The 25,765-nt window shown below is 45.9% G+C and overlaps 1 protein-coding gene and 1 long non-coding RNA gene across 5 annotated transcripts in view; one reads left to right on the forward strand and one right to left on the reverse strand.

Annotated features, from left to right (window-relative positions):
* The window catches only part of DDX42 (DEAD-box helicase 42), a 134,725-nt gene that overhangs the window by 105,167 nt on the left and 3,793 nt on the right, over window positions 1–25,765 (forward strand). For both annotated transcript variants that reach the window (XM_085873763.1, XM_085873764.1), the window contains 3 exons: window positions 20,233–20,357; window positions 20,634–20,744; window positions 21,514–21,627. In XM_085873763.1, coding sequence (XP_085729889.1) covers window positions 20,233–20,357; window positions 20,634–20,744; window positions 21,514–21,627 — 350 coding nt within the window. The remainder of the gene's footprint in view (window positions 1–20,232; window positions 20,358–20,633; window positions 20,745–21,513; window positions 21,628–25,765) is intronic.
* The window catches only part of LOC147030058 (uncharacterized), a 65,932-nt gene that overhangs the window by 23,057 nt on the left and 17,110 nt on the right, over window positions 1–25,765 (reverse strand). Inside the window, exons 2-3 of one of the 3 annotated variants that reach the window (XR_015056208.1) lie at window positions 24,639–24,718; window positions 22,200–24,288 (exon numbers count right to left, since the gene is read on the reverse strand). This is a non-coding gene — a long non-coding RNA (uncharacterized LOC147030058). Of the gene's footprint in view, window positions 1–22,199; window positions 24,728–25,765 lie in introns of those variants that run through there. The other 2 variants (XR_015056207.1, XR_015056206.1) reach the window with 2 other exon arrangements.

Raw genomic sequence — 25,765 nt, forward strand, 5'->3', positions numbered from 1 at the left:
GAGGGCACGAATGAAAATTTGAGGGCAAGGCCTAAATTTATAATGGACACCAACACAGGCGACGGGAATCATGGTTTTTAGAACCGATAGTTTAAAAGTGTGAGGGTTTTTGGAAAGCCCCGGGGTAGTTTCAGGTTAATGAATGTTAGGGTAGTTAGGATATGTACGTACCCCTTCGCACCATCCATTCCTTCGCTCGTTGTAGGCCGCTGGACCCACCTTGGGAGATCACTGAACTCTGAGGAGGACATTCTGAGGCTTCGTTGGGCCTCGAGACAGGACGCTAGTCTCTCCCTATTCCCCTCCAGAGAGGGAACGTAGGGGTTTGGAGTAGGCTCGGCTGACAGGATAGGTTAGCCAGACAAAGACGATAAAGGGTGTTTGGGAAGACAATTATAAAAGGGAAATAAAAAATAATAAAAATAAAGAGGGGCTAAATTTTGTTGTGTTGTGTGGCAAATTAAGGGAGTAGGTATGGACAGCGACAGGCAAAGGCGATAGAGTGGGGGGAGACAGTAACCTAGGTCCGAGCCCGCCTTCAGAGACCGGCACCACCGCACTCCCTCCAGACCTGATGGATCCACACCAGAGGCTGGCCAGCTTCACCTGCTGGCCTGTTGTGCTGCAGCTGCCTATTCTGCATGGACTTGCCTTGCCATGCCTCGTTTGCCTGCTTCTGCCATGACCCCATGCCTGCTAGCCCTTGTTTGCGTTTGCCCCTGTGTCCATCCATCACCATTTGCGCCAGGACCATCCAGTTTTGCAAGGACTGCCGTGCAGGCAGCCCGTGCATCCATCATGCTCATTTGTGTTTTGCGACCATCTCCATCCATTCCCCTGCATCAATGAACTTTGAAATGACTTTTACCTTCTCCCCTTTCACAGATCACAAGTCCTGGGCCATGGTTAAGTCATGGATAAGTTGAGTGAAAATTGCAGATACGTGAACCCCCGCCTGCATGTTTGTGGTAGCGCCGGCAATTTTAGTTCAGTTGTCCGAATGAGTCTGAGAGTTTGTTGAGGGAGTTACGCAGCGCATTAGGTTATTTATTTTTGGGACACGTACTGTATAAAGAAATGTCGCACTCAGGGATCCGAAGGTAGAACGTACTCGGGGAAAACTTACACATGCTGGTCACACGAAAATTTGACGACTCGGGACGAGTCTGTAAAAAGGGGAGGGGTGGGGGTCGTGCTACGAATTTGGGAATTCGATTGCACACAATATACAGGTTCCTTTAGTCAGCTATGTCGATAAGTACTTGTTCTCTCGAAAGCTCACCTTTCATCGTTTAAATGTTCAGAAATTGATTAGATGCGCTGCGGATCGATTTAATAGTTAGGGAACGAACAATGGAGACATCCCTCCCCCTCTTCTGCAAAGAGGAAGAAGAACCCTGCCTCCCATGACTCATGATGTCAACAACTCCCTCCCACCCGTGGTTGAGCGGGGGGATGGATCACGAGGGCATGAGTCACGCCGGGCGTGGGAGAGGATAAGAGGAGAGCTTTTCTTTTTTCGTGTTCGAAGTTGAGTTGTAAGCTTTTTGCTTCGGCAGAGAGTAGTCGTTCAGCAGACCGTCGGGTCCTGCTTGGCTTGCGTTAGGGTTGAGGCCTTCGGAAGCTGTTTTGCTTCGGCTGGCTCAGTGAGCTTCGGCTGCGGCCTGGCTCGGGAGGAGGCTTTTTGCTTTGGTGGTTCAGTGGGCCTTCGGCTTCTGTTTGGCTCGGGAGAGCTTTTTGCTTTGAGCTGCTTTGTTTGGAAGAGAGTTGAGCTGGTCGCTCGGCTCGAGCTGCGAGTGGTGGCTTCTTCTTCTTCTTGGTTCGTGGAGCTCTTTGTTCTCCGTTTTGGTTCCCGGCTTGGTGCGACTCATTGACCTCTTCTTGGAGGTGGTTCCTCGGGGAAGCGACGCATCGACGGGAAGGATCGGCGCCTTGTCTCACCAGCACATGTTGAGACGCGCGGGAGGATTCGCGGGAGCTCGGGAAGGATCGCAGCTCATGGCGATTGGATCTTACTCTCTCTCGCCGGAGCCCGGGTCCGAACAACTTGAAGACCACACGAGGTGGAGAGGTTCGTGATAGGTTCTGGGTTTCAGCTCACCTGTCCTCCGAGCTGGAGCCCATTATGAAAGGCCTCTGCCACCATTTCTTGGGTGTGTGTGTGTGTGCGTACGTGTGTCCGTGGGCCCATCTAATAAGTTGGAAATTGTTAAGTGCTTTTTGTGCTGTAAATGTTTGCATTGCATTTCATATAGACGGTTGTAGTTATTTTGTCGTGCTTTTGTTGCTTGTATAATTGCATACGTGCTTTATTATAATAAATGTCCTTGTGTGAATGTAAACGTGTTCGTTGCGTCCTCTTCCCTTAATTGAGCTGCCATCTTGCACTCGGAATATAGTTGGTTTTTAAATAGCCGGTAAAGTGATCGGGTCCAACGGGACTGCGCGATAATACCCCGCTCGGTTATCCCAAAAGGAAGTGAGCTGCTTATGCGGCTCGTTTCCAAGCGGTCCCGTTGAGGTACAATCTCTCGGTAACCTACCCGCGCAAATAATTAGGTAAATTGAAGATTTGCCGATTGGACCCTGTAGCGCGGGTAGAGTGTGGACAAGGTTGTGGTGTGGTTACAAACACACCAGTGGCTAGTTTCCGGCGTTGATCCGGAAAACCGCGACTGGATTGTCCGTTCGGTGGGCGAAGCGACCGCTATTGGTTAGACGTGGTCGTTCACACGCTGGCGGGCGGAAATCTACAAATATATATATATATATATATATATATATATATATATATATATATATATATATATATATATATATATATATATATATATATATATATATATATATATATATATATGGGACATTTTCACAAATGCGGGTCAAGTAACGGTAAAGAACAAACTCAAAAATCAACTTTCTTTGATATTCTCGAAATAGTGCTTGAACCCCTTATAAGGCCTAGAAAAATGTTCAAATGATGTCAGCAACGCAGGATCACCATAAGGCCTCTGCACTGACTGGGCAATATATGCTTGATAAAAATTCTCGGACAGTCTTTACCGTTACCTGACCCGCTTTTGTGAAAATGTCCCATATACAGTCATGCGCCACTTAACGACGGGATACGTTCTGAGAAATGCGTCTTTAAGCGATGTCGTCATTGTGCGAAAATCTTGGAGTGTACTTTCACAAATCTCGATGGTATAGCTGACTACACACCTCGGGTATATGGTATAGCCTATTGCTCCTCGGCTACAAACAAACCTGTATAGCATGTTACCGTACTGAATACTGTTGGAAATTGTAACACACATCCAAGATAGATGGAAGACGCGTTAGTTTTACCTTTGTGCTTTTCATGACGACCATGGGTATTGTTAGCAGCTGCTTACAATCCCGTTTCGCATTGATTTTCGAAAGGTGAATAAATAGTGTTTTGATTTTATAAATACGTAATCATTGTATCGATGTTATAATTTACAAATGAAGAATCGAGCACCTGTCAGTTGTGTGATATATTTTGAAAGCAGTGCGAATGTTTTAACAACATAAAAAGCTTCACTCAAAAGAAATGTGTTTTTTAATCTCGACTTTAACAACAACGATTTATTCGCAGAATTCTTTTACTCAAAGGTAATTTACTTGCTGGAAGGTAAACGTGCAAAAACTGGTCAAAGAGGACGAAAATGGGGGTGTTTTAGGATGTAAGGTCTGTGATGATTATAGTGTATGAGGTGCAGTGGAACACGAGAAGCAAGAGTGTTAGCATCAACTCCGCTTTATTGCGCGTTCGGAAGTACATTCCTGCCACCCCTAGCGGGCGAGTCATGATATACCAAAACCCAATCACGTGATACAGCACACTCCTCCCCTCGTAAAATGACAAGTGAATTGATGAAAGGACAATCATAACATGACCAATCGAAACCAATCAACACTCATAATCCTCCAAGTACCGCGGCCGCACCCTGACCCTCCTCGGACGGGCAGCGACGCCAGACAGCCCAGGCTCAGACGCCTCCTGGCTCGGTCGAGGTGACACCCTCGCCGGACTCGCGCCATCCACAAAAACAACCGTCCCTGGCTGACCAGCCTGCCCGACGTCCCCGGGCAGGACTGAATCAGGCGAAGACCCCCTGGGCGTCGGCAGATCCGGCCCTGGCGATACAACGTCTGGCCACGGCGACATTACAGGTGGGGGTCCCACATTGTTCGGCCCGGGGAGGTGTGGGGGGGGGGTGACGCTGAACAGCAATCATGCATTTGGTCCACGTGCCGCTTCCACACCTCCCCACCATCAGTTCCCACCATGAAATTCGCCGGCCCCAGTACCACAGAGACCACAGCCGGCACCCATTTGGAACCGTGGAAATAATCGCGCACCATTACCCACTGTCCCACATTGAAACCGCGCAGCAGCGTCAGACGCGACACCATCCCACTCCCCGACCCTCCAGGTCGCAGCAAATCCAGTCTGGACCGCAATGCCCGTCCATAGAGACGAATTGCAGGCGAATCACCCGTGACAGGATGAATCGCGTTCCTGTAATGGAGCAAAAAGACATCTGTCTGCACAGGTGCAACACCGCCCCCCCCCCCCCCCTGCGCAAAGCCCGTTTCAACATCTTAACAAACGACTCTGCCTGCCCATTCGTCTCAGGATGATACAGTGCGGACCTCAGATGTCGAATACCATCTTGACGCATAAACTCATCAAATACACCTGCGATGAACTGCAGACCATTATCAGAGACCAGGATCTCCGGTAATCCTTTATTAGCAAAGATCGTCCGCAGTTTCTCTACTGTAATGTTTGCTGATGTATGCTGCATTACTACAACCTCCGGCCATTTAGAGAATGCATCGATCACAATCAAAAACATTTTGCCATGAACCGGTCCCGCAAAATCTACATGGACCCTCTGCCAGGCTCTGCCTGGGGTCGGCCATAGCCCCGAGGCTCGACGCGGGTTATCAGCATCTGTTTGACACGTAGCGCAACGCTTAACCAACTGCTCAATGTCTTTGTCCAACCCCGGCCACCACAACAGGCTACGAGCAAGACTCTTGGTCTTCACGACGCCAAGGTGACTGACATGCAGTTCTTCCAAACACCGCTGCCTAAACTTCGGTGGAATCACCGTCCTCATTCCCCACATAACGCATCGTTGGACCAACGACAGCTCTGATGCGCGCGACGTGAAAGGTTGAAATGCCGGTGTCGAAGGTAGATCGCTCCAATTCCCCGTAGAAATCGCCTGGATGACACGGACGAGCACCGGATCACGAGCCGATTCCAACGCGACCTGTCTGGCCGTGATCGGCCTGCTTTGGACCTGGCCCAGCGCGAACACATCGATCCGGTCGGCCGACTCAGATGCAGCTGGACCCTCCGCACACGGCAAGCGTGAGAGCCTATCACAGTTAGCATGCTTCTCGGTGCTTCGGAACTGAATATCATAATCGTAAGCAGCAAGAAACAGACACCACTGCTGTATTCGCGCGGCCGCTACCACCGGTACCCCGCGTTCGGGTCTCAGGATGAATTGAAGCGGTTTATGATCCGTCTGCAAAGTCAAATTCTGCCCCAGCAGGTATTGATGAAACCTCCGCACACCCCAGACGAGGCTGAGACCCTCGCGCTCGAACTGGGCATATTCCCGCTCTGCTGTGGACAGGGTCCGGGATGCAAAACAAACAGGCCGCTCGGAACCATCGTCCATCCTGTGGGAGAGCACTGCCCCGATGCCATATGCAGAACTGTCGCATGCCAATAAGAGCGGACGCGCAGGCTCGTAGTGCACGAGGACCTTATCCTCTGTGAGCAGCTGCTTGACGCGGTCGAACGCTGCCTGGTGTGCAGGCCCCCAAGCCCAGCACTCATCCTTCCTGAGCAACTGTGTTAACGGCGCAAGTTGTGAGCTGAGCCCGCGCACGAACCTTTGGTAATACTGGGCCATACCAATGAATGAGCGCAGCTGCGTCTTGTCGCGAGGCGGTGGGATGTGTTGAATCGCCTCCACCTTCCGAGGACCTTTCAACAGCCCCTCCGGCGTGATGATGTGCCCGAGGTATTCCAAGCGCTGCTTAAAGAACGCGCACTTGTCCCTGTTCAAGCGCAGGCCGCACACTTCTAGCTTTGTCAGCACTTGGGCAATGTTCGCAAGGTGCTCGTCCGCCGTTTTCCCCGCAATGAGCACATCGTCCAGGTGGGTCTGAGCGGGCAGGCCAATGCAAACCCGATCCATGGCTTTCTGCCACACGGCTGGGGCCGAAGCAATCCCAAAACAGAGTCGGGTATATCGATAGAGCCCTTGACACGTGTTGATTGTCAAAAGCTCGCTTCTCCCGGGATCCATCGCCAGGTGAAAATATGCATCACGCAGTTCTAGCTTCGTGAAGTATTCACTCCCCGCCAATCGTGCATATATTTCATTGATTGACGGCAGTGGATATTGCTCCATGCTGAGCCCTGGGTGAACCGTGGATTTGAAGTCGAATATCCGCACAATCGGACGTCTCCATTCCGTTTCAACACCGTGACAACCGGGGTGGCCCAATCTGAGTACGACACCCGTTCGATCACTCCACAGGCCTCCAGCCTATCCAGTTCACCCTTGACCTTGTCCCGCAGGGCATACGGCATCGGTCGTGGTTTACAAAAACGAGGAACCACCCCCTCCTTCAGGAAGAGCTTTGCCTCCATGCCCTTGAGTTTCCCAAGGTCGTCGCAAAACAAACCTTGATGTCTTTGAAGAATCTTCTCCAACTGATCCTCCCACCGGCACGGCACGGGTTGAACTGCGGCCCACTCTAGCCTGATGCGGGACAGCCAGTCTCGGCTGAGGAGAGACAGTCCCCTCCCCCGCACGACGTACAACGGAAGCGTGGCGACCTGACCTTGGTACCGCACAGACATGTCTGCCATCCCGACTGGCGTTATCTTCTCGCGGGTGTACGTAAACAACGTGAGGTTTCACCTGATAAGCTTCAGGCCGTTGAGTCTACGCGGGGTTTGTTCGCCGATGATCGACACAGCCGCTCCCGTATCGACCTGAAACGTGATCGGCGTTTTGTTCACTTCGATTTCCACCGTCATCGGGTGCGCCGCCACCGGGCCAATTGAAAACAGGCTCAACAACGGCTGCCGGTTCCGCCCCGGGTCGCCTCGCACATCGCCGTCCATGACCTTAACGGTGGCCAGCGCCCCACGGCACACACGCTTCAGATGACCCACCTTGTGACAATTTAAACACATGGTGCCTTTATACGGGCACGCATGGCGCAGGTGTCGACCTCCGCATCCCAAACACGTCTGCGGGGTCACCTCGCCGCACGTGCGGCCGCGCGGCGACGTCCGACCCATCACTGAAGGTCGTGCCGCATCCTGGGGTGCCCGCGACCCCGCGTGGCCGGTGATGGCCCGAACATCCTCGCGAGTCTGCTCGACTGCTGTAGCAGTGCCGACCGCCGAGTCGAATGTAATGGCTTCACCCTTCAGCCGTAGAACCGCCGAAACCATCTTTGCATCTTGTAAACCAGCAATAAAACGATCTCTGAGCCGAGCTGGACGCTCCCCCGCCGTGAACTTGCGTGCCACAGAAAAATGCTTAATCCGCGCCACGAAATCAGCGACGCGCTCCTCTACACCTTTCGAGAGGTGATCGAACTGGTATCGAGCGAGCTGTAATGACTTCTCCGGCGCCATGTGTGCTTTCATCTTCTCCACAATGTCCCGAAACGACAGCCCGTCATCACGGGGCTTGACCAGCGCCACCAAATCACTCAGTCGTCGATAATGCTCTGCCGAAAGCGAAGCGAGCAAGATCGACTTCTGTTTGCTCTCGTCGACCACGTCATTCGCGTGGAAATAGCATCCCAATTGCTCGGCAAACAATTCGAAGTCATCTCTGACGAAAACGGGCACATTTCCTTTTTCAACCATCCTCGTCAGCCAACTATAGTGTATGAGGTGCAGTGGAACACGAGAAGCAAGAGTGTTAGCATCAACTCCGCTTTATTGAGCGTCCGGAAGTACATTCCTGCCACCCCTAGCTGGCGAGTCATGATATACCAAAACCCAATCACGTGATACAGCACAAGGATGACCTTCACCAATCCTGGCCAAGAATTGAGGGGAGTCAACTGAGGATTCTCGAATATATGGTTTCTTGAAGTTGCACAGCACACTTGCTGGCGGAGGTGGCACAGGGACCAACCACAGCAGTCAGACCCTGTACCACACTGAAGGTTACACTCCAAAAGTTTCAGATATAAAACCTATTCCTCTGCGGAGAAAAGCAAGCAAAGAAAGAAACAAAGGTGCAAGTGGGCTTTTCACCCCTCCCTGCGTCCCTCGGGGAGAATTAGCAGTAAACAGCTCCTTTCTCACGCTTCAGACAGTGAGAAAGCGCCGGCACATATTCATAAACAGGAATAAATCCTTTGTAGTTCTCCAAGACTTGTTGACACTCCACTGGAATTCATAACAGCCTGCAAAAGCTGCTCTCTGGCAAGGCCAGGCTGGCTTGTTGATATTACATTTTAACACATCGTACAGCAAATTGTAAAACGAGGGCAAAAGCTTGGAAACACAATTTGAAGCAACCAGGCCAATGGTTTGAATCCAGACACCTGGTTAATGCAATTGATGAATGTTTAAACAAGTCAAATGTACAAATATGGGCCAATGGGGCCATCACCTGATATGTCATAACAGTATTCCCTCCTTGGTCACATTTGGCCATATTTGGACATCAAACGACATAATTTAAATATTCTTGAGCAAGAGAAAAACATCACTAACAACCAATTCGATTTTATAGCCAAAAATTAAATTTATAAAACCCTAAATTATTATCTCACCCATGATCACCATACCCTGTTCCTCGAGGAGATAGATATGCATTACACCAGTCCAATTAACAATGGCAGTGAACGCTCAGAAAATACAGTCGAGGCACACCCCGTTGACTTGAGGGGAAGGTAGATTTTGGCAGGCAAGAACTTGGGCTAGTTGCTGGGTTGAAGGTTATGAAAAGGATCAGAGAAGTGACCCAGTCCCAGCCGAGTTCGGTCCCTTGTAGCAGCAGTTCAAAAGAGCTATGCATGTTGGATGCAGTCATGGTGGCTTCACAAGCTTCCAGCCGCACCACTGAACACATGTTGCAGGGGACTCGCCGAGTGGCTGTCAGGGTCTTCGTTGTGCATTGAGGTAGCCACAGCAAGTGCACGATGTATTTGCAGAGCAGCACTCCGCGTTTCCACGCTTGCCTGGCCGGTCTTGACATCAGCACAAAATATATATACATATATATATATATATATATATATATATATATATATATATATATATATGTATATATATATATATATATATATATGTGTATATATATATGTATATATATGTATATATATGTGTATATATATATATGTATATATATATATATATATATGTGTATATATATATGTATATATATGTATATGTATATATATATATATATATATATATATATATATATATATATATATATATATATATATATATATATATATATATATATATATACAGTCGTACCTCTACTTACGAATTTAATTCGTTCTGGGAGTAGTTTCGTAACCTGAAACCTTCGTAAGTAGAGACGCCTTTTGAATTTACATGCGCTAATCCGTTCCAAGCCCCGCAAAATTCGGACATTTCTTTTAATAAATCATAAAAATGCATCAGAACATGAAACAAATACATGTTAAAATTAGATTACCGCACAATAAACATAAAACGAGAGGCACATAATGTAAAAAACAAAGAATAAAGGAAATAATAAAAATATTCATTTACCTTTTAACTGCTATTCTCGTTACGAACTGCGCCGAATTTCCCTCGCCTGTATCCTCCTTCACGAGGTCAGTGAAGATGGCGGTTGCCTTTGCGCAAATTATGGCCTCTGTCACTGTGTCACCAGCGATCTCTTTCTCCTTTATCCACACGAGTAACAACCTCTCCATCTCATCGTTCACTGCCGACCTCCTCTTGGAAATGACAGAGAGGCCTTTGGAAGGAGCCGTAGCTTTTAGGGCTTCCTTTTGTTTTATTATCGTGCCGATCGTAGATATATTACGTCCATATTCTTTTGCGAGATCAATCAAACGCATCCCCTTTTCATACCTTTCTATTATCTCTTGCTTTGTTTGTATGGCCAGAAAAACTCTCTTCTTCTTCTTTTCTCCTTGTCCACTTTTCTTTCATTGCTTTCTTGGGGTCCATTGTGAATAAAAGTTACTGTAATCCACACGCGTACTGTACTGTAACACTGTCCGAGCACTTCGTAGCGGGACCATAGACTGTATACAGTATTACTATATTTACAGAGCGGGACGGGGACACGAAGAGCATGCTGGGATACACGCATACGCAAAGGGTTGCCAGGCAGATTTTAGGCGATAGCCAATGGCAGAGCAGCAACAAGTTTGTTTACGTTCAGGAAACTCTGGGAGCAGCGAAAAGCAGCGCGTACTGTACTGTATTTTTGACTTCGTAACTAGAGGCAATATTTTCCCGTTCAGGCGCTTCGTAACCTGAAACATTCGTATGTAGAGACATTCGTAAGTCGAGGTACCACTATATATATATATATATATATATATATATATATATATATATATATATATATATATATATATATATATATATATATATGTATATATATATATATATATATATATATATATATATATATGTTGTTCGTCTTTCAGCTGCTCCCGTTAGGGGTCACCACAGCGGATCATCCGTTATGATCCGCATACTTACGGTTTTACGCCGGATGCCATTCCTGACACAACCCTGGTCACCTCTTACGACACAGGCATAAGGATTGGGTTTCGCCATGATTCCGGGCTGCCCCACACCCTCTCATAGCGCAGCCCAGCACAGAGCTCCCGTCCTCAAGCAAGCCTCCGAGTTGCCGGATTACAGGCGCACGCCACTACGCCCTGTATATATATATATATATATATATATATATATATATATATATATATATATGTATATATATATATATATGTATATATGTATATATATACGTATATATATACATATATATACATATATATATATATATATATATATATATATATATATATATATATATATCCACACGAGTAACAACCTCTCCATCTCATCTCCAGACCTGAACCCAATAGAAAATCTTTGGAGGGAGCTGAGAGTCTGTGTTGCCCAGCAACAGCCCCGAAACCTGAAGGATCTGGAGAAGATCTGTATGGAGGGGTGGGCCAAAATCCCTGCTGCAGTATATATATATATATATATGTATATATATATATATATATATATGTATATATATATATATATATATATGTATATATATATATATATATATATATATATATATATATATATATATATATATATATATATATATATATATATATATATATATGTATATGTATATATATATATGTATATATATACACTAGTAGTAATGCCCGGAGCCTGGTGTTGGCGCAGTGGTTCGGGCAGCGGCTTGGGATCCAAGAGGTCCTGAGTTCAAGCCCCGTTGAGCCACTGAATTAATACACCAGGGGTTGACTCAGCCTGTCATCCTTCCGAGGTCGGCGAAATGAGTACCAGTATACTGGGCCGGTGTATACCCCGGTTAAAATAGGTGTACCATATCCCTGTGTCGTAAGAGGCGACCAGGGTTGCGTCAGGAAGGGCATCCTGCGTAAAACATGTGCCAAATCACTATGCGGATCATAATGGATGATCCGCTGTGGCGACCCCTAACGGGAGCAGCCGAAAGAAGAAGAAGAAGAAGATACACTAGTAGTAATGCCCGGCGTTGCTCGGGCTGGCAATAAAGCCTGGTGTTGCCCGGGCTTTCTTGCAAATTTCCTGAATAGCGGTTAGGGGTTAGCGGTTCGGGTTAGGGCTCGCGGTTAGGGTTAGGGTTAGCTGTTAGGGTTAGCGTTAGGGTTAGTGTTAGGGTAGCTAACCCTAACCCTAACACTAACCCAAAACCTAACCCTAACCCTAACAGCTTGGCGTAGCAGAGGTAAACAGCGCCCAGTGCAAAGTGGAAATTTACGTCCCCCGTAGGCCTTAAACTTGAGTGGATTTGAATGGAAAATCCCATAAGGGATATCGATTTGTCGATTTTTTTTTTCGAATATCGGAAGTGTTATGGAAAAAATTTATAGCCAATGACCTAAGTTGGACCAAAAGCCATAATTGTACCGAATTTGAATGGAATCCGTTGGAGTTTGTGAAAATGGATCAAAACGAATTTTGAGGGGCCTCGAAAGGAAGACAATAATATCATTAATATATGTGCCAAATCTTGTTTCATTTCATGCATTAACAAAAATCTGATGGTGGAACAAAGAAAGGGGCGTGCCGAAATATTAATATATATATATATATATATATATATATATATATATATATATATATATATATATACTGTATATATATATATATATGTATATATATATATATATATATATATATATATATATATATATATATATATATATTTTGTTGTGGGGCCGGGTTTCGGTGGCGAGCACGACCGCTTGGTGGAGCAGTAGAGTCGGCTCCACCTAACACCCGGAATCTAGATCGTGCTTCTCGGAGAACTCCGAAAGGCAGGGGTCCCTTACAGGACTGTGAATTGCCAATAATTCGGCTGCGTGGTATAGGGTTAATTACTTACTTCAATATACAGTGGGGAGAACAAGTATTTGATACACTGCCGATTTTGCAGGTGTTCCCACTTACAAAGCACATCGAGGTCTGTAATTTTTATCATAGGTACACTTCAACTGTGAAAGACGGAATCTAAAACAAAAATCCTGAAAATCACATTGTATGATTTTTGAATAATGAATTTGCATTTTATTGCATGAAATAAGTATTTGATCACCTACCAACCAGTAAGAATTCCGGCTCTCACAGACCTCCTGTTAGTTTTGTCTTTAAGAAGCCCTCCTATTCTCCACTCATTACCTGTATTAACTTCACCTGTTTGAACTAGTTATCTGCATAAAAGACAGCTATCCACACTCAATCAATCAGACTCCAACCTCTCCACAATGGGCAAGACCAGAGAGCTGTCTAAGGACATCAGGGACAAAATTGTAGACTTGCACAAGGCTGGGATGGGCTACAGGACAATAGGCAAGCAGCTTGGTGAGAAGGCAACAACTGTTGGCGCAATTATTAGAAAATGGAAGAAGTTCAAGATAACAGTCAATCTCTCTCGGTCTGGGGCTCCATGCAAGATCTCACCTCGTGGAGCCTCAATGATCATGAGAAAGGTGAGGGTTCAGCCCAGAACGACATGGCAGGACCTGGTCAATGACCTGAAGAGAGCTGGGACCACAGTATCAAAGAAAACCATAAGTAACACACTACACCGTCATGGAATAAAATCCTGCAGCGCACGCAAGATCCCTCTGCTGAAGCCAGCGCATGTCCAGGCCCGTCGGAAGTTTGCCAATGACCATCTGGATGATCCAGAGGAGGAATGGGAGAAGGTCATGTGGTCTGATGAGACCAAAATAGAGCTTTTTGGTTTAAACTCCACTCGCCGCGTTTCGAGGAAGAAGAAGGATGAGTAAAACCCAAGAACACCATCCCAACCGTGAAGCATGGAGGTGGAAACATCATTCTTTGGGGATGCTTTTCTGCAAAGGGGACAGGACGACTGCACCGTATTGAGGGGAGGATGGTTGGGGCCATGTATCGTGAGATCTTGTCCAACAACCTTCTTCCCTCAACAAGAGCATTGAAGATGGGGCGTGGCTGGGTCTTCCAGCATGACAACGACCCGAAACACACAGCCAGGGCAACTAAGGAGTGGCTCCGTAAGAGGCATCTCAATGTCCTGGAGTGGCCTTGCCAGTCTCCAGACCTGAACCCAATAGAAAATCTTTGGAGGGAGCTGAAAGTCTGTGTTGCCCAGCAACAGCCCCGAAACCTGAAGGATCTGGAGAAGATCTGTATGGAGGGGTGGGCCAAAATCCCTGCTGCAGTATGTGCAAACCTGGTTAAGAACTACAGGAAACGTCTGATCTCTGTGATTGCAAACAAAGGTTTCTGAACCAAATATTAAGTTCTGTTTTTCTGATGTATCAAATACTTATTTCATGCAATAAAATGCAAATTAATTATTTAAAAATCATACAATGTGATTTTCAGGATTTTTGTTTTAGATTCCGTCTTTCACAGTTGAAGTGTACCTATGATAAAAATTACAGACCTCTACATGCTTTGTAAGTGGGAAAACCTGCAAAATCGGCAGTGTATCAAATACGTGTTCTCCCCACTGTACCTAAGTATGCACGCGGCAAAGCTACCGGAGAACCACACCCTCGGCAGGCCTCGAGCGGAGCGAGCCGTTATCGTGCTCGAACCGTGCATAACCCGAGCGGATGGTTACCAAGACCCGTCGGTCCAAATGCACAATTTACCGTTTCCCAATTTCCCAACACGCACTGTGCTCGGCCAATGGAGGAAAGCACAGAAAATGAGCTGGTACATTTAACAGGGGTTTATTTATTTTACAATAATAATTGGCAAAAACCGGGAAGAGAGACAAAGAGCAGATTACAACCGAATATATTCCAATGTACAATAACGCAAGCACTTAACAATTCTACTTGGACAAGACAGGCCCGCACACCGACACACACACACACACACACACACACACACACACACACACACACACACACACACACACACACACACACACACACACACACACACACGGACCCCGTCAGGTCTTTATTGAAGGCTTCCAGCTCGAGGAAAGGTGAGCTGGAGACCAGAGCCTGTGCTTGGACCTGTCCACCTCGTGTGGTCTTCGACGATCCGACTCGGCGGGACTCGAACCTGCAACACGATGCCGCTCCAAGCACCAGGTACCGCGCTCTCCAACCGGCCACGCACCACTCGACCAAGACCAAGGAGAAGATTGGAGATGACGACCACCACGACCAACGCTCCCAGCCTGGCGTTCCTTTATATTCCTTTTTCCTCCGGGGTGAGAGAACCGCCATCTGAGGTGACCTCCACCCTCATTGGACGGGGTGTTGTGGGAAAGTCGCTCTCTGTGGCAATCTCAACCCCATTGGCCGGGGTGTCATGGGAAAGTCGCTCTCTGTGGAAATCTCAACCCCATTGGCCGGGGTGCCGTGGGAAAGTCGCCTTCTGTGGCGTGATTGGACAAGGGGCACGCCCCTGCCTTCCTGGGCGGAGTCCCAGTCTGAGGCAATGGAAATCTCCGCCCACGTACGTGGCCAAACGCACGTGGGCAATGGCGTCGGTGTGTGAAGTGAAGTGAAGGAGATTTGTTGTAAACGAAGCTCCGCAGCGCACACATGTCATTCCCGTTAGACACAGGTAGGGGCCCTAACTATAAACACACACTTACCGATATAACTTCTATAAGGACCTGAATGTTGTGTGCTCATTGCTGCCAGATTCGTAACAATATGTATACATATGATATCTAACAAAAAGATTAGTGTAGCTTGCACATATTTTAGTTCCCATCATCACCCCAATTGTTCTGCTTGTGTAATTCACCAGAAACATTTGAGAGTGAGATCAAGTTGGGTGAAGTGAAGTGAAGTGATGGATGAGAGTGGATAAATGGAGATGAGCTTAGAAGGACATTTACAGGTTGAGATATTATCAAGATAACTCTCAGGATCCAAAAGCAGTTTAACAGTCACAGACCACTTTCACTGCACCTCCGCAAATGTGATCTGGAAAATCATGTTCTGCATCGGTGAAACCCGGTAAGGACCGGGCAATCGCTTCCATGAACACTCGCTCGGTGTACGAACCACCGGGCAATTGCTTCTATTAACACTCGCTCGGTGTACGAACCACCAGGCAATTGCTCTCATAAACACTCGCTCGGTGTACGAACCACCGGGCAATCGCTTCCATGAACACTCGCTCGGTGTACGAGCCAACATCACAGACCTCGCCGAACCATGTTGGTCGCTCGACACCTCAATCTTCCCTGACATTCGTTCAGTCAAATGGCATCCTCTGCTATTTTCTCCATTTCAGCACCATGGATCGTCGCAAGTGCAAAGAGAAAAGGCTCATCCAAGACTCGTGTTCCTGGTATAACCTTATTTGACTCGACAACTTGAGTGAAAATGTTGCCCATCCTTGATCATTGCTGCTCAAATTTAGGTTCTACAAACAGGTAAGTCTTCTCTCGACTTGCTCATATTACTTTTGCATTAGAGTTTATGCATTTGTTTGGAAATGTTTGCTGATAAAAATGCTTTACTGAACCCATAATCACTCCCAAGTGAAACGTAACCCTCTCTGACTTTCGAGGTTAAAAAAAAAGAAGAGTACTTGCCATTGCTTGTATGCAGGCCTGGATTTAGGGGCAAGCGAACCATGCGACTGCTTGGAGCACCGGGCTCAGGGGTGGAGAGGGGGGGAGGGGGAGGAGAGTGAGGGGTGGGCTGCTGGTGGGCTCTGTGTGCACCTGCCACAAAGCTATAACATGGAAATATAATGCAGGAAGAGCATATTGCCTGTGCTGCACCAACATTGGATTAAATTAATCTGTCAAGTCAACGACTTGATTTCATTTGGAGTGTGGGGGGAAGGATGGGGATGAGAAAAGTGTGGCAGACTCAGGGATATCACCAGGACCAGGGTGTTAAAAGTGAAACTAGAATGGCACTCAGTAGAGTGCATACCTCCGCCAGGCTGAACAGTTTTCATTTTGTATCTCACTGATAGGTCGGATCCAGATCTTCACCAAAATCTAATCAATCCGTTCTTGTCACACACCCAACCTGTCCATAAAGTTTCATCCGAATCCGTCAACAGTGATTTGAAATATCCTGCTCACAGGCAAACAGATTGACAAACGTGTGAAAACATAACCTCTGTCCACCTTCGGTTGCAGAGGTAATAAACTTTTAACTTTTTGTGGAGGGGAGAGGGGATCCCATCTGTCCCATTTTTTTTTTCAATTCCCACTGCTTCCGGAATTAAAAACCTTCCTCCCTCCACCATTCGTCCAGCCATATGTTGGCATCTATCACTTTGCTCATAAATTATATTCCATTTCCTAATCTAGGGCGAATACCAGATACCATTATCTCACAACCCTTTGCTTTCAGTCGCTTAATGTAACCCAATATTCTGTACCTATTTTTCGAATCCTCTGAGTTAGCTTGGTGTGTTGGCTTAACGGTTAGGGTGGCTGTCTTGGGATCTTAGAGTGTTGAGTTGGAGCCCCGTTGGTCATTGAATTTATACCAGGTGGGGTTGACTCAGCCCGTTCATCCTTCTGAGGTCGGCAAAATGAGTACCAGTGTACTGGTATAGGGGAACAGCATCAGCGGCATCGTCGCTCCCCTACAAAATGACAGCAATCCGGCAGTCAAGTTGCCCTACGCAAGAAGAAGAACAAAACCTCTGAGTAAACTTTCCTTAAATCATTTTCTCCTCGGTGTACCACAACCAATGTCTTCCTACCATGACCCGATACGATAGCATTTATCCTTTCTTCAATGTCCCTAACTCCTACTCCTTCAAAACTGCACAGAATTCTATGTCTGTGATCTTTCCTGCAAAATGAAGAATCTACTTATTTAGTAGTTTAATTGCCAACGAAAACATCTCCATAGCCTCATTACGACCCATCTCTAGTGATGCACCCGCACCATTGCCTACCCTTGCTACTGCCTCATCACTGCTGATCCTCGCTACCTCCTCACCACTGACTACCCTCACTATAAGGTATTCAAAAGTTGAGCAAACAGAGAGGGGGCTCTGAAGACGCCCCTTGCCTGGGGCATCATTTGATCCAAGTCCGACCCTGATTGTGTTACAGATTTGGAAGCTTCTTGCACACAGACAGACAGCAGTCATTGCAGTTCAGTTATTTCGATAAGTATTTGTTTAGAGTCAGGGTCCCGTCCTTCTGTCTAATGGGTTAATTTCATGTATGTGCGCTGCGAATTATTTTCTAGTTAGTTTTAATCATAAATTCCCTTCACTTCTTCGCACCATCGACGCCATTGCCCACGTGCGTTCGACCACGGACGTGAGCGGAGGTTTCCTCACCTCAGAGCTCCGACTCCGCTCAGGAAAGGAGGGGGTTCCCCCCTGTCCAATCACGGATGGTCAGCACATCACCCCACGGAACCCTGTCCAATCAGGGCAAAGATCATCTCAGGACTAACCCCGCCCCAGCGAGATGGAATGTCCCCCCTCCCCCCCCTCGACTGCTCCAGAGGCAAGTTACCTCAGAGCGGATCCCTCGACCCGCGGAGGGGGGGGGGCAAGGGGTGAGGGATAACGAGAGCGAGCGGTGAGGAAGCGTTGGTCTGGTTTTGTCGGTCCTTTGGGTGTGTGAGCCTCTTGGAGTCGGACTTTTCCGGGGTTCCATGGTGGTGTTGGTGCTCGTGGTGGTCGAGCGTCGTTCGAGGCTGACCGGGTCGTTCGTGGATCCTGGCTGCGCTCATTTGGATTCTGGATCGTGGGTTCGAGTCCCACCGTGGTGGGTTGTGTTGGAGCGCTCGAGTTAGGGATTCCCGTTCCCCTCCACAGACCCCGAGCCCCACAAGTGCGGTCCGAAGAAACCGCACGAGGTGGACAGGTACCGGGCCAGACTCTGACTCCCCAGCTGACCTATCCTCCTCGGCTGGAGGGTCCAATAAAGACTCGACGGGGTCCATTTCGTGTGTGTGTGTGTGTGTGTGTGTGTGTGTGTGTGTGTGTGTGTGTGTGTGTGTGTGTGTGTGTGTGTGTGTGTGTGTGTGTGTGTGTGTGTGTGTGTGTGTGTGTGTGTGTGTGTGTGTGTGTGTGTGTGTGTGTGTGTGGCGCCAGTCTGTTAAGTAGAATTGTTAAGTGTTTTTCACTCACTGTACATTGCATATTATATTCGTGATTAAGTCTGCTCTGTGGACATCTCCCTCCCTCCCTTATAAATAAATAAATCCTCCTGTTAAATGTTCCAGTTTGTTGCCTGTCGTTTCTACCATTGACCCAGCACGGTGCGGGCTTGAGAAGTCGGAAGGCCATTTGTGCCGTAAGTTGTCATTGGGACCGGCGCGGCTCTGGTAACTCCCGCTCGGTTACGTGGACCCGAGTCGGTACATGCGACTCGGTTCGGACAGAGTTGGCTGAGGGTGTGGCTTCCCCGGTAGCTAGATGGCGTGAGTACTTAGGTAAATTGGAATTAGACAAGTGGACCCTACCTCACGCCATCAAAATATTGATGACCATGGTCCTTTAAGTGGCCCGTCGACTCCGGAGTTATTCGGGGTGACGACCTTTCAATTCCGGGGTGTTCGGTGGAGACGGCCCAACTGCTCCGTCTGGCGGTCGTCCTCACTACCGAACCCGGCACCACAACACTTGTACGTACCAGTGTTGCAGGGATAGGGTTTTTACCTGTATACTACCGACGTACATTCCATAAAATTTTTACAATCATAAATGTTATCTCCGCCACCGATGGTGAAGGAGGTTATGTTTCCACCCCTTTCTGTCTGTTTGTGTACAGGATATCTCAAAAAGTTGTGGACAGATCTGGATGAAATTTTGTGGACAGGTTGGGTGTGTGACAAGGACAAACTGTTTCGATTTTGGTGAAGATCTGAATCCGACTACTATAATTTTTAAAGTAGTTCTTCACCATTGAGAGATGGGGCCAAAAATTATATATAGCACGATATCTCAAAAAGTTGTGGATGGATTCGGATGAAACTTGGTGAACAGGTTGGGTGTGTCACAAGGACGAATTTTTTAATTTTGGTGAAGATCTGGATCCAGATCTGGATACGATAATTATTTAATTTGTAATGTGATTCTTCACCATTGAGAGATGGGGCTAAAAACGATATAGTACTGTGTAGCACGATATTTCAAAAATGTATTGGGCCCGATATGTTCTCGTGGATCAGGCATGATGTGGCAGAGGGATGCACTCTACTGAGTGCCCTTCTATGTATCTTATATAATTGATTCCTGTTCATATTTAGTCATCATAATGAGTTTACTGTCGATACAAAGAGTGAATTGTATTATTATTAGAATTTTTTAACTTTTAATTTCCATCTGTGTTGTAACCATAAAACAACTGTTGCTTTAATGAACCTTTTTGTTTTCTAATATAGCTACTGAATGATTGAGATGTCCTTGCTATCTCCCAGGTGAGAAGGGAATCGCACACACGCTTATAACTAACAAGGATGCGAATTTTGCTGGAGATTTGGTGCGGAATTTGGAAGGGGCGAACCAGCACGTCACTCGAGAGCTGATGGATTTGGCTATGCAGGTGATTCACATAGTGTATGGAAGTAGTCGTCTTGGTGTATTGCACCGAGCTGAAAGAATGCATCAATGGATTGTTTCACTGGATTAGAGTTGATACAAGGCCATTTATTTTCTTCATTTTTTTCTGTCATCCAACTTTGACATGTGAAGGGTTTGCAGTGTTAATCTTTTTACACTGCTGTAAGCAATGTGATTGAATTTGGCAGAGGCAGAATGGCTTGTTTTTCATACAAGTTGCTGTTGTTTCACTATGATGTACACTTTGTCTGATCCACAGAATCCAAAGTTTAGGAAAACCCGATTCAAGGGTGGGGGAGGCAGAAAGCCCAACATTGGTGGGGGTGGACTTGGGTATCGTGAGCGTCCTGGTCTTGGTATGGAGTCTCCTGTGAGTGCAACTTTAAGGCTTGGTCACACTGTACAATTATTGTCATGTATACTTGCTTGGGGGTGGGGGTGGTTCGAGGGTGTTAGCTTTCAGGTCCAAGTCCAACAGACATGAGGACCAGTTTAACGGCCACCCGAGGGACACAGCACACATTGATGCTTTGTCCTACCTGCGAAACACTAGGATGGTAACTTATAACTGGGTCCTGATTCAAACCCAGGTTGGTCAGTGCATACCTCCAGGCTATCCTGTCAGCCCTTATTGGGTGTTAATTTTGTACCACTATTAACACCTGCCGTCTCCAGGAGCAAGGGAATTATTGTGTCAATACCCCTTCCATTCAGCAGGGGTCAGAGGTTAAACCACTTTGCACTATTCCACATGTACAGGCAAAAATTGCAAGTAGTCTCCCCACCTTCATGGTGGGTTTGGGGCTTATTTCATGATCAGGACCTGACCCTAGGTACCCCGAGCATACATGCAAAATTTGGTCAAGATCGGCCCAGCAGTTTTTAATTCTATAAGCTTCAGACATAAATAAATACAGAGAATTGCTAAACTTTAGTGTGATTCATGCAGTATTATATGTGATAATAAACTATTTTCTGAATGCTTTTTCTTGTACAAAAGGTTCAACCCCCCTCCCCCCCTCCTCCCCCCATCCCCCGTCTAATAATAATGCTTGGTGCTTCTCATTGAAAATGCAGGAAATGTTCACGATCCATCTCCGAGCAGCTATTCCACCTTCCTCTGCCTCTTCTTTCTGCAGGCCTCTGCTTCTGGTGGAGCAAATAGCTGTAATTTGCAGAGTGGATTTGAGGCTTCTCATCCATCTTTGGGAGCCATGGGGGACCGCATTAGCTCAATGCGCGAAGCCTTTCAGGTAATTTTCTTCCCTCCACTTTCAAAAATGGGAAATACAGCCACATACTTGCCACAACATAGCATTTCCCCTTGTAATCCATCATTCCGTAGTTTAATATTTCAATATTGATGCTTGTTACTTGATAGCAAGCTTGTTTTGGTGGTGGTCAGACGGAAGAATACAATAGTAAGGGGACTTGCTAAAACTTGAACAGCTGATTCTTATTAATTTAGTATATTCAAGCTTTCCTTTTTAAAATTACAACAACCTGTTTGACATCAGCATCTACAAGTATGAAATCTATGGATGTGAGTCGTTTGCAACAAATCAACAAATACCTTGCATCGTCCCCACCACCCTCCCACACCATTCCCCAAAACTGACTGACCCAAAACAGCCCGTTTGCAATTATTATTACTATTCCTTTCGGGTGGCCGAACTCAAAATTGGTTGAAGCTCAGTACTTGGTTTAAACAGAAATGGTTTTTTTGTTGTTGTTTGTTTTTTTGTTTTTTACAGTTGAAAGGTCCATGACCACTCAAAATTTTCACAACTTTAAAAGATTCCACAAAGTAAGCATCGCTGCATACCTACGTGTAGGGCAATGAAGGCCCAGGAATGGTTGACGGGACAGTGCCCATCAATCAGCCTGATGGGGGCGGGCCTGTGGTGACACAGTTTGTCGACGATTAATCACATCCATATGGGTGTAGTTATTGGTATAATATTATTGCTGCCCATTATATAATCGTATCACTATTTAATTCAAGGTTTTATTCCCACAATCGACTAGATATTTCATAGTGCAATCAACATAAAATTCTTGAGGGTCGATAGACATTTTTAGCAGCGTCTCGCGTAGCGAACGCTGCTCTAAGAACGCTCGGCGTTCTTCTTCTTCTTCTTGTGAAGACAAAACCTTTATATTCGGACTCGGCTCTTTTATATACACGATCTGGAACTCCTTAAATACTAAGCACTTGTACACATCCTCGCATTGAGGGTGCCTTTTGAGAGCATCTATCATGAACTTTTAAATATATTCGGACATTTGCTTTAAAGTTTCGAAAAGTTCACGTTACTATTTAAAGATTATTCCATTTAATGTATAAGTATTGTAAATTCGTAAATACAGTAGACTAGGCATAAGTCGTCACCATCGGGACTGAGAAAAAAGTGACGACTTAGACATGTGACGACTTACGCGTATGCGAACATTCATGATGACTGTGGGGTGAAGGATGAAGTCGCGCGTGGCCTGGACACGTACGTGTGAGAGGGCACAACAATCTCTGAGCCGGCTATTGTACCAAAAGGGAAACACGTTCCTTGGGGCATAGGTGGGGGTTCATTGGTGAGTTGGAAAGTGATCAAGCAAAAATGGAATTCATGAATCACTTTATCAAAAGTAAAGATAATTATGAACAACTGTAAGACAACTCGTATACCATCGGTGATGGTATATGACCATCGACAAATGTGGAATGAATGGCTGTTAGAATTCATTCATTGGAATGAATGTAGAATGAGTTTTCATATGGAATGAAAACTCATATGCCATCGACAAATTACATGACACACAGTCATCGTGATGACTACCACTCAATACCTATGTGAAAGTGAGTGTGGTGATGTACAAAACAAGCCAATATAAAACCACGATCAGACTTCAATACCAAGCTCGATCGATCCTTTACTCCTTCGCCAGAGACTGCATTGTGCAGCCTGTCTACCTCTTCAGATGCATGTGGGACGGCGCGCTGACTGAGCTGAACGCAGCGCAGTTATAAATAGCCTATCACTGGAGGTGTACACCAATGAGCGAGCATCATGATTCCATGAAATAGGGCTTCTCACGAGGTAGAAGTTCCGTTTGACGAGTTAGGCGTGGTAATTTACTTGAGTTTCCATTACGCGGGAACGGACAACATCTGACGACTTAGACGAAGTGACGACTTAGAGATGACGACTTACAGACTTTATTCAAAGGGATTTAACATTAGATAAATTCAGGATTTTTTGACGCTGCCGACTTAGGGGAAGTGACGAGTTACTCGCTGCCGACTTACGCCTAGTCTACTGTTGCATTATTTATTTCGTAAATACACTATATTTCGTAAATACGTAAATACACTATGACGGGTCTCGCTATTGGCTTGATCAAGGCACGTGACAAAATATCGGAAGTTGTTGTTGTTGTTTTTTTTTTGTTTTGTTTTTTTTTAGCCGACAAAACCTTTAGGACGCTGCTCTTGGACACATTTGTCCTTGTTTTTTAAAGTACAGAAATGAATGTCACTCGGAGTCACGAGAAGGGCACTTACGAATAATAACTAGAAGGGCACTCGGTGCAGCGCATACCTTTGCCCCACAATGCCTGATCGACGAGAACGTAATGAGCCCAATACATTTTTGAAATATCGTGATGAAATTGATGAAATACATTTTTGAAATATTGTCACACATCCAACGTGTCCACTAAGTTTCGTCCGAATCCTTCCACAACGTTTTCCGATATAGTGTCATACATGTTTTTTTGGCCCGATCTTTCAATGGTGAAGAATCACTTAAAAAGTTGCAGGATCCGGATCCGGATCTTCACCAAAATCTTGTCCTTGTCACACACCCTAGCTGCCCAGAAAATTTCATCTGGATCCGTCCATAACCTTTTGAGATTACCTGCACACAAACAGACAAACAAACAAGAAGAAGACGTCGTGCAGAGCACGATACTTGCAAAATCCAAAAAACAAATTTGACCTCAAAATAATTGGTGGTTGAATTCAATGACCAAATATGCAACTCTTAAAATTTCAAGTCAATCGGATGAGACGTGACAATCTTACAAATCCGGCCGACGTTGACCTTTTGGCCCACGTTGACCTCAAAAATAATTGGCTGGTTTAATTCAGTGACCTGAAATATAAATCCTCTTCAAATTTCAAGTCAATCGGATGAAAATTGAGGATTTTAGGAATCCCACTTAAGTTGTTGACCTTTGGCCTATGTGAACCTTTTTTTTTTTTTACCTCAAAAACAAAAGGTTTCTTCTTTAAGACAAACTTTCCCATGTGGTGAAGTTTCATGAAGATCGGTTTAAAATTGTGACCTGTCGGTGATAAACAGACAGAGACAGACAGACAATAACAAAAATCGAGTCACCAATATACTTGAAAAATCTTCCATTTTGTAAGTAACAAACAGACAAATGAAAAATCATTCGTAGAGTGACACTTGGTGAAACGGAACGGGACTTGGTAGAGCTCATACCTCCACCACGCTGAACAGTTTACATTTTGTATGCCACTCATGGGTCTGATCTGATTCCGGACCTTATCCAAAATTGAATCGGCTTCTTCTTGTCACCGAGCCAACTCTTCCACCTTGTTTTGTCACAAGTCGTCCACAACTTTTACAGATAACATGCTATATATAGTTTTTGGCCCCATCTCTCAATGGTGAGGAATCACTTAAAAAAATTATCGTATCTGGATCCAGATTCGGATCTTCACCAAAATTGAAACAATTGGTCCTTTTCACACACCCAACCTGTCCACCAAGTTTCGTGTGAATCCATCCTTAAGCTTTTGAGATATTGTGCTATACAGTCATCCCCCGTTTATCGCGGGGGTTACGTTCCAAACCCCCCCCCGCGAGAAGTGAAAATCCGCGATGAATGGACGCCTCCCCCAAAAATGCCTATTGTTTTTTATAAACGCGGTGTATAAACACGATTGGGTTTGATTTATATCGAGTGCATAATAAACGCTGGGTGGTGTATAAACACGATTGGGTTTTATTTATATCGAGTGAATATTAAACGCTGGGCGGTGTATAAACACGATTGGGTTTGATTTATATCGAGTGAATATTAAACGCTGGGCGGTGTATAAACACGATTGGGTTTGATTTATATTGAGTGCATAATAAACGCTGGGTGGTGTATTAACACGATTGGGTTTTATTTATGTCGAGTGATTATTAAACGCTGGGCGGTGTATAAACACGATTGGGTTTGATTTATATCGAGTGCATAATAAACGCTGGGTGGTGTATTAACACGATTGGGTTTGATTTATATCGAGTGATTATTAAAAGCTGGGTGGTGTATAAACACGATTGGGTTTTATTTATATCGAGTGAATATTAAACGCTG

This window comes from Eptatretus burgeri, chromosome 3 (assembly GCF_056783735.1).
Source record: "Eptatretus burgeri isolate ZD-2024b chromosome 3, Ebu_testis_v1, whole genome shotgun sequence".
NCBI lineage: Eukaryota > Metazoa > Chordata > Myxini > Myxiniformes > Myxinidae > Eptatretus > Eptatretus burgeri.